General features: G+C 42.2%; 1 protein-coding gene across 1 annotated transcript; it reads left to right on the forward strand.

Annotated features, from left to right (window-relative positions):
• Positions 1-634: 634 nt before the first annotated feature.
• Positions 635-6,159, forward strand: pus10 (pseudouridine synthase 10). Its single transcript, XM_034189144.1, is given in 21 exon segments — positions 635-685; positions 687-755; positions 1,089-1,125; positions 1,128-1,184; positions 1,187-1,326; positions 1,424-1,510; positions 1,615-1,649; positions 1,746-1,860; positions 2,040-2,101; positions 2,333-2,378; positions 2,673-2,737; positions 2,815-2,900; positions 2,981-3,106; positions 3,570-3,626; positions 3,725-3,801; positions 4,447-4,502; positions 4,754-4,871; positions 5,033-5,175; positions 5,381-5,480; positions 5,836-6,045; positions 6,090-6,159. Coding segments are annotated over 20 exon segments (1,566 nt in total). The 3' UTR covers positions 5,875-6,045; positions 6,090-6,159.
• Positions 6,160-9,214: the final 3,055 nt, after the last annotated feature.

A 9,214-nucleotide genomic window follows, 5' to 3' on the forward strand; every position in this document is an offset into this window, starting at 1 on the left:
TCGTCGTCTCAGAATAAATTTAACTCTCATAGATTCCAGAGTTAGCAGTGCCTGCTAATCATGCTTTATCTTTAGCTTTTGTTTGATGATGAGATGACTGTGCTAATAATTAATTCCTGATTATTGAGAACAGTTTGCATTTATCTTCTAATTATTAAAAATGTATCTTCCTGATGGAGGTTTTGACTGTAGTCAAAATTATTATTTTTTTAAAAAAAGCTTCACGCTTGAACTTTCATTTTGTGAGTAAACAAAATAATGTCAGAAAATGTCAAATGTAGAAGGCATTGAAAAAGCAAACTTTCGAGTTTCTAAGATTTTGGAATTATAATCACAAGTCAAATGCTTAAATCATAACTTAGAAGATAATCCAAATTTGTTGTTTTATAAGTCTTTAAAAGACAAAATGTTCGCAGACTTGGTCAAATATGAGATTATAATGTAATAAGACATTGACTCACTCCAGCTATTCAATGAATTAACTTTGCCTCATTAGTCGTGGATCTGATGCATTAGTTCATCCCAGGCGAGTGGCCATCTGTGCAGAAAACTGGTCTTGTATCCATCCATCCATCCATTCTCTGAACCCACTTATCCCTCTAAAGGGTCTTTGGGTGGACTGGAAGCTGAAGTCATGCTCCTGCTGAAAGACAAAGTTCTGGCTCAGAAGCTGCTGTCGGCGGGCCTGCTGCGCTCGCTGCATCCTCAGATTCTGCTGTGTCAGTGTTCCGGCCGCCTACCGGCAGTCCTACCAGGTACAACATTTTGGATGATGAATCCAGCTACCAGTGAATCCCACAGCTGTACAGCATTCCACCTTCACAGGAATGTGGGTGTAATTGCAGTTGTTAATATAACAGTAATCTGTCAATCAACCTGTATGTGATGTTTTGCACAAGCAGCAAGTCTTTGTTTTGAACATGGCAATGGTCAGAAAGTTGGCTTCAGAGTGAAATATAAACCGTTTCCAGGTGGTTTGGACAAAGGAGCAAAGAAACTTTAAGGCAGGGAAACTGGGAATGATGGAATTTTTTTTTTTTTTTTTACGTTTATTCACTGGTAACAGTTTAATCTTTTGACTTACACAGGATATAGAGAAGGATCTTCAAGCATTCGTCGGCGATACAGAAATGACAAATCTCACGATTCAACAGCGTCAGATGTCCACAGAAGAAAGAGCCTATCCATGATGCATCAGTACCAGAAGCACTCGAAGGCCCGCCAAGTAAAAAAGCCAAACTGGAGTCGGTGGCGGCTGCTGCTCAGGTGTGTGTGCTGTGTTTGGGAATCCTGCAGGATCTCTGTGAACAGAGTCACGCCGTGAAGGTGAGCTCTGTTGTGTCCCTCTGCGCTCTGCTCCCTGTCACATGATGACAGTCCTCTGGGTGCAATAACCATGCTTTTTGTTTTTTTTAATAAACAGATTGCTGAGGTGGTGAGGGCAGAAAACTTTCAGTTTGACTCTCTGGTGTTATCGGTGTCTCTGCCAGCTCAGCTGTGTGTCCGAGAGGTGCGTGGATCTTCAGGGTTCACCTGCTCACTCTCATATTTCTGGGGATTGTTGGTTTGATGCTTTTGTTTGTTTATTTGTTTTGTATATTTGTAATCCTGCAGCACTCGTGTTGGCTCCATGTGAAGAATGATGTGAAGTAAAAACATTTATTTTGCACATTGTTTTGTGTGGTTGGTGGTCACGTGGGATCAGACATTTGCTGTGACATCAGCACTTTGTTTTGGTCACTCAGAGAGAAGAGCGCTGCGCTCGGTAAGGACGACATCGTTCAAGTGAAAGAGGCCTTCAAGTGGGTCATGCAGGGACTGGTTGCTAAGGAGCTGGGGGGCGTTGCTGTGGTAACCAAGGTACCTGTCTGTCTCCGTAAGAAGTTTAAATCATTTTATTTCTGGAATATTTTAAATTTGTTATGAACAAAATCATTGATTTGAGCTTTTGCTCGCTGATGGCTACCTCGTACTTCGGTTGATCTTTGACACAACCAAACCAGTAGTTTATGATATTTTTTGTTTCTTCCTTTCCCTAGAGTGCGTTTGAGGTTGCTGTGGAATTCACACACCTGGAGACGGATGCTGACTGCCACTTTCTGTGAGTTCAGAAAAATCTAAATATTAAATTATTATAAATGTTAAAATAATAACACCTGTTCTATTAGCCAATGTTTCTAAGCATAATTACAAATCTATTCAGTGTTATTGATGAAAAGCAGGAGGAGCTTTGAGATGATGGTCGATGCAGAGAAATGTTTTCATTGGTTGCCCTGTTGCTGGCCTCTGGCTGTGATTGGCTGAACATTTAAATGTTTTGTGTGCATTCCAGCGCTGCAGCATGTCCCAGCTGTTTCAGACCCACAAAGAACAAACAAGTAAGAAAATGACAAAAGTCATATTTTATCACATTTCACAAGAGGGGAGCGATTAAATACTCGCAAAGCCAACTTCATTTTGGGAGGAAATTCTTAACGTTTTATTTTAAATCAGGTACTGGTTTACACTTTATATTTGTGTTGTGGTTGGGGTCGGCGTCCTTTCATTTGCATCGGGGTCTGTGTCAGTTTGTTTGTTGTTGGGGTCGGTGTCCGTTCATTTGTTGCTGGGATGCTGCAGGAGTAGACGTTCATGTTGGACACTTTGTGACACTTTGCGTCTTGTTTCTGCAGTCGGTGTTCACCAGGATGGCTGTGGTTAAAGCTCTGGAAAATATACCTGATGCAGAGTTTCTGAAGTAAGACTCGACTTTGTCTTTGGTCTTTGTGTTTGATTTTCATTATTTTTTTAATGTGACTGTTTTCACGTCCTCAGGCACTACCCCTGTCCACCAACACAGCCGGCGTCCATCTGTTGCCCTCAGGATGTCCACTGTGTCCATGCGTCTGTGTTTGTAGCAGGTGGGCCTTTAGAGACTCCAGGGGGATTTTGGGAGGTCAGATGTATGTCTCATGTGGTCACTGATGCTGCTGATGTTTAGGGAGGTACAACAAGTTCTGTCGCAGCCTGCCTCAGACTCCCTGGGTCATCGACGGCGAGAGGAAGATGGAGTCATCAGTGCAGGAGCTGATCGGAGCGCCTGTCCTGTCAGCTTTTCGGGCCAGTGGTAAGTCTAGACTTTGACTTTCTGCTCTTCAGTAGTTACCAGCTGATATTAGCTCCCCAGAAGGTCACTGTTGACTCGTTAGATAAACCTATATGAGATTGGAACAGAATCGCTCGCTTGTTCTCTGGAAAGACAAACCTTGTGTGGCGCCATGGGAGCCGAGTCCGTGTAGCCCGTACAGTTTGCTATGAACAAACTCCATGTGGTTCTTGCGGTACTACCTGATCAGGTTCCACGTTGGTAATGTGTTAGTCCATCATCAAGTCATGTATGGTGTATATTGAGCAAATGTGGAGTGGCGTGTTGTGATGGAAGCCTGCGTGCTCTACAGTTACTGAACCTCATGTAATCTGCCTGATGCTCTGAACAAACGCTGCATGTTGTTTGATCAAACCTCATGTGGTGGAATGACCGGAGCAGAACACTGTGAGCCTGACAAGTGAAATATGTTTCTTTTTGGCAGGATTTAATTTCTCCTCGTCTGGCAGGGAGGACGTGGATGTCCGGACTCTTGGAAATGGTGCGACATATTACAAACTGTACTTTCAGATTATGTGATCCCATGAATTGTAACATGAACTAAAATATTTGGATTTTGTGTTTTGTTTGATTTGCCAGGGCGACCCTTTGCCATGGAGCTGCTGAATCCTCACAGATCCAGATTCAGTAGAGCAGAGATGAAGGAGCTGCAGGAGGTACTGCCAGACGATTCGCAGTTTGGTTGATAAAGGACGTTAGTCATCACTATGAAGAGAAACAAACAAACAAAAAACAACTCTGTCTGTTAATGGTGCCACAGCAACTCACTTACACATTAGTATAGCAAACAACAGCTGTTTTTTGCAAAGATTCTGTGCAGAGAATGAAGCAACACCAATCCCTCTGTGCCCTGAGCTTTTCTATGCCTTGTTTACATTCTTAATCTGGCAGCGCGGGCACGTTTGTTGCATGCAAGTCCTGCTCTGTTAAACTGTTGCCCCAGTTAGGCTTATAAAGACATAGCAGTACTCACTAATCAATGCATGCCTCTGACCCAGAAGATTGTTGGACTAGGATCCACATACGTCTGACTTTTCTCACATAGAGAGATGTTAGACCTGTTTAAAAGGCTCCAACTGCTGTTCTTTCTACTTGATGTGGAGGAGGGAGGGTTGAAGAGGAGTGGCTGAGGAGGGAGGCCTCGTTTAGCTCTTGAAATGTGGTCTTAGTACATCTGGTGGCAGGAAAAAAAAAAAAAAAATCACAGCATCTTTAAATGTCTTCAGTAAACAGGCAGAACTACACCCAAGCAGTGTTTCATTTTCTCAGATGTACTTAGTTTTATTTCTGACTGTTTGCAGACTGTTAATAAATCTTCAGACAAAATCAGAGTGAGAGATCTACAGATTGTTCACAGGTAAGAAATGTAAAATGCTCCTTTGTTTTTAAATACTATAATATAACTTTTATACTACTGCAGTGTATGCACTCGTATGTATGAGTTAAGACCTGAGGGGGAGTACGGTGGCTGGGAGATGCCACAACACTTACAAATGAAAACAAATCCAAAAAGACCGGCCTCAATTCAACAACAGCCATTTAAAACCATGCAGGAGTGACGCTGACTGAACGGCGCACGTGACGTTCTGTGTGTGTGTTAACCTGCAGAGAAGCCATGAGTCGCATGAAGGAGGGTGAAGAAGAGAAAACTAAATCCTACACAGCGCTCATTTGGACCCAAAAAACAATTCAGAGAGAAGACATCGTCTTCATCAACGACATCAAGGTGACCACAGCAAACAGAGAAACACAGAAGCGTGTAAATGCGGGTTATTCTGTAGTCTTTGATCACTGTTGATCCTGGATCAGATAGTTGATCTTGGATCTTTTAAGCAGCATCCGGAGAATAGCATTCAGATGATCAGTGTGTCTCCTGTTGTTCATCAGAACCTGACTTTGGACCAGAAGACTCCTCTGAGGGTTCTACACCGCCGGGCACTAGCTGTACGCCAGCGTGTCATCCACAGCATGAACGCCCGCTTCCTGGACCCTCATCACTTCCATCTGGGACTGAAGACGCAGGCTGGGACGTATCCTCCTCACAGCTAGATACTGATTCTTTTCCATGTTAATCCATCAACAAAAAAAAAAATTGGCCTGATGCCGCCCCTTTATCCAGAATAGATCCACCCCCAAATTTATTTATTTCAGTTTTCTAGGTTTGACAGTTGTCTTGCTCATAAACCGTCATTATTGTTAATCAACTACACAAAGTTTCTTGACATCAACCAACAGATACATTAAAGAGTTTGTTCACGGGGATTTTGGTCGCACGAAACCAAACCTGTGCGACCTGCTGAAGACAGAGACGGACATTCTGGAGCTGGACGTGGAGGTATGACAGAAACACCGTTCAGACCTTAGTGGGTTTCATGTGAATGTGGTCAGTGAGTCGACATCTGCACATGATTCCAGTTTGTTTTTACTGTGACTCAACATCAGAGGAAACGGGAGCTGAGAGGCTCCGCCTCCCACATGAGATCCTTTTTGGCATTGTTCTCACACTGTCAGTTTTATGCTAATGTATTAAAGGAAATTATCATTACCTGGTTATAATAAAGTGTTTGAGCCTTCTTTTTAGCACATTGCAGATTTCCACTTAGACTAAAGAGTTTTGAGTTTGACTTTTTAGACACTGAAGTGGCTAAAATGCTGAACGTATCTTTTTAAAAACTGGATTCCTTTCACAGTCTGTGGATGTGGACTGGCCTCCTGCCATACCAGAGTGACCCAGACCTGATCCGGTATCTTCTGGCAGAGCAGCTGAGTGCTGACCGGGTTCAGCTACGTGGACACAGCCCCCGCCCGGCGCTTTGAAGCCCGCCCTGTTCCAGTTTACATCCCAGGGTTTCCCTGCAAATAACCTTTTCTTCAGTTGGACGACAAAATCCGAGTACCACGTTATAGTGGCCTTTTTCTTTTTGGATCAGTTCCCCGGCAACAGGCTGAAAGTGAGGCTGTAACCGTGGCAACACTGGAGAAAATAAAACTGATGGAGAAATCCAGAAAACACATTTTGTTTTGATCTTTTACCACCAGAACACAGATCCAGTCTGGATCCAAATCAGATAATTTTACGATGTGAAGCAATTCACACTTATAACCTCCAGTTTTTCCTTTCAGGAGGTCCTAATCCCAACAGTTCCAGTTGTTATTCCCAATTCCTAAAGCCGACACTTTGGTAGAAAACCGGTTCAGTTCTGTTCAGTCGATAACCTTCATCTGGTTCTGACCCGGCACTAAAGCTTATTTGCAGTTTGCAGAAAAACTAAGAGAGTTTTTGTTTTCTGATGTTAACAGCGCCACCTAGCTGTGAATATGAAAACCTGCTAAACAAAGAAATGGATCACAACACTTCCTAACATCTCACAAAATAAACACTCCTTTCTGTCCGTGTCATTTTTAAAGGTTGTTGAAAAACATTCTTATGGAACATACTCAGTTTGAGACTTTTCCCTGCCAGAAAAACTTATTTTTGTGTCTGTTGTAGTTACTAAAACCTTGTTTGTTTTTCCCCCGTAATGCAACGTATCATTGTACAACAATCTGTGTACAAAATTGGAAGAGTTGTAGTTTGTATTTATTAATTTATTTGTAGATTCACAATTTTAATGCTAATAATAATTTAGATCTTTTAGGATTATGTCCATCCTGATGTCATTAAAGCAAACTGCAACTCAGTAACTTTTGTTCAGTGCATTTTTGCTCAAATAAATAGTAAATGGGCTGCATTTATATAGCACTTTTCCATCTGCATCAGACGCTCAAAGCGCTTTACAATTATGCCTCACATTCACCCCGATGTCAGGGTGCTGCCATACAAGATGTTCACTACACACTGGGAGCAACTAGGGGATTAAGGACCTTGGCCAAGGGCCCTGAGTGATTTTCCAGTCAGGCTAGGACTTGAATTGAGGATCTTCTGGTCTCAAGCCCAACACTTAACCACTAGACTTACCACCTCTCCAAATACTTGAGGGCAAACTGTTGGGGGGGGGCAGCACCAAACTGGAACTCATCCAGTGGTTGTAAGCGTGTGCACGGTTGGGTAGCAATATGGTGCTTTAAAAGTAATGACAAAACACAGACTCCCCCCGCCCCTTACAGGTGAACTGGACTGAAACGACCTGCAGCTTGTTTTTGCGAACCAACAACCTAAAACCAAAAATATTAAAGGGGAAGTTTGACAGTTTCCAACCTGGGTGCTATCTGTCGATGTTTGAGGTTTTCACGTAACAACTTATTTAAAATCAGTGCCGTGTGGCTTTAGAGCACAAACTGTCACAGGCTAAATGGCTAATTACCATTATTGGAAGGTGTAAGCTAAAAACTCAGGAGATGTCTGGGAGCATGGAGACTGCCTCCACGGAAGTAAACGTGCAAGTTTAAGAAAATGCAGAACATGCAGTTAGCCGCTTACCCCTCTGCAGCACTGCTCACCACAGACATTACAAGTCAATAACCAATGAGGAGCTTGTAAGAGAGAAATCTGATTTCATTTGGTTTTGTCCTCAGTGATCAACTCCCGGGGGCGGGGAGAATGGAGCCCGTGTTGAAAAATGTTAACTTTCCCTTAAATCCGCAGCAAAGCGCTGTAACCAGTCAGCGTTTAACTAGAGATCTATTTCAGTTAACAAAATAACTAAATCATCTAAATTCCTGAAAAAACATAAAAAACATAACCCTGAGGTTTGATTCTTATAAAAGGGCAGCAATTTGTTTTTTGCAGCTGTTGAATTATTTGACAACTAGAATCAGAGTTCTTGAATCTCAAGAGTAATAAGTTTGAAAATCAGTGCGAAGGGGAAAAAGTCACAATAGCGGTAACCCTGAAATGTATTTCTTTTAATTTAATTCAAAATAAATACTACCACGGCATTGCAAGTCCACGACGGGGTCTTGCCCTAAAGTTTTGGTAAGAAAACAAACAAGCAAAGAAAAACAAAACAAAAAAGACTTCCGGAAACATGTTCATCCTTCAGTGATCTTCACCACGTGCCTGTTCCACCACGTACAACCCAACACCACCATCAACAAGCAACGGAAATAAAACAGGTACTATGGTACAAAAGATGGAGCAAGGGATGATGGGATTGGAAAGACCTGACGGAACCAGCACTGAAAGAAAAACAAGCCGTCCTTGGTTCCACTTTGATTGGTTTCTTTAAAACGGGCTGAAGCAGACTTTGCAGTTTCAGTCCTCAGAAAGTCCCAAGTCCAGCATCAATGAAACCATGACAACAGAAAGAAGGCGGAGCTTAATTTGAATCCATGGAAACACCCTGTGAGGAAAAGTCAAAGTGGGCATGTCTGCCCCCCCCCCCAAAAGGATAAAGTTGTCCAGGTTTGACAAATTGTCTTTAGTTTTTTTTTTTTGTCTCCTCCTTTTGACTTTCCACTTCTGAGTCACTTGAGGTCATCTTATTTATTTCTTCAGTCATCAGTGGTGTCATGAAGGAAAAATGTCACAATGCCACTAAAGAGCCAAAAAAAAAAAAAGGAAAAAAAAGGCTGTTGCATATTTACATGAAAGAGGGCGACTCGTCTGTTCTGCAGAACTCACAGTCTTCATCCACGAGTGGCTCAGATTTAATCAGTGAGAAGAAATAAATGTTTCCTCAGAACGCGTGCGTGCGGCACCCAAATCGTCGCTCTCGGAACCCACCTATTTGTAGAAACTCATCTCAGCGAAGTCGGTGCACTAAAACCGACCTGTGGCGTCCGCTGTCAGGGTTCCTACACCGGTCCAACGTTTCCCCAACAGACCTCCAGGAACCAAACATACACAAGCAACAGTTTCAAAAGTCATTAAAAGTCTGATTTTTTTTTTTTAAAGGAATCATTTCTTAATTAAACCATTTTTTTTTTTCATTTTAATTAGAGATATGACATATCACCTGCTGAGCTCAGAGCCTTGAGACACATGATTGGCTGACAATTTGAGATGCTAGAGATTGAAAATATTACAAAATGTGCACTGGAAAATAAAAGTAAAAAAAAAAAAAAAAAACCTGCTACAATTAAGCTTCAATTGGAAATTTTGTATGACTTGTGGTATGTGGGAATATT

This window comes from Thalassophryne amazonica, chromosome 15, assembly GCF_902500255.1.
Source record: "Thalassophryne amazonica chromosome 15, fThaAma1.1, whole genome shotgun sequence".
In the NCBI taxonomy this organism is placed as follows: Eukaryota; Metazoa; Chordata; class Actinopteri; order Batrachoidiformes; family Batrachoididae; genus Thalassophryne; species Thalassophryne amazonica.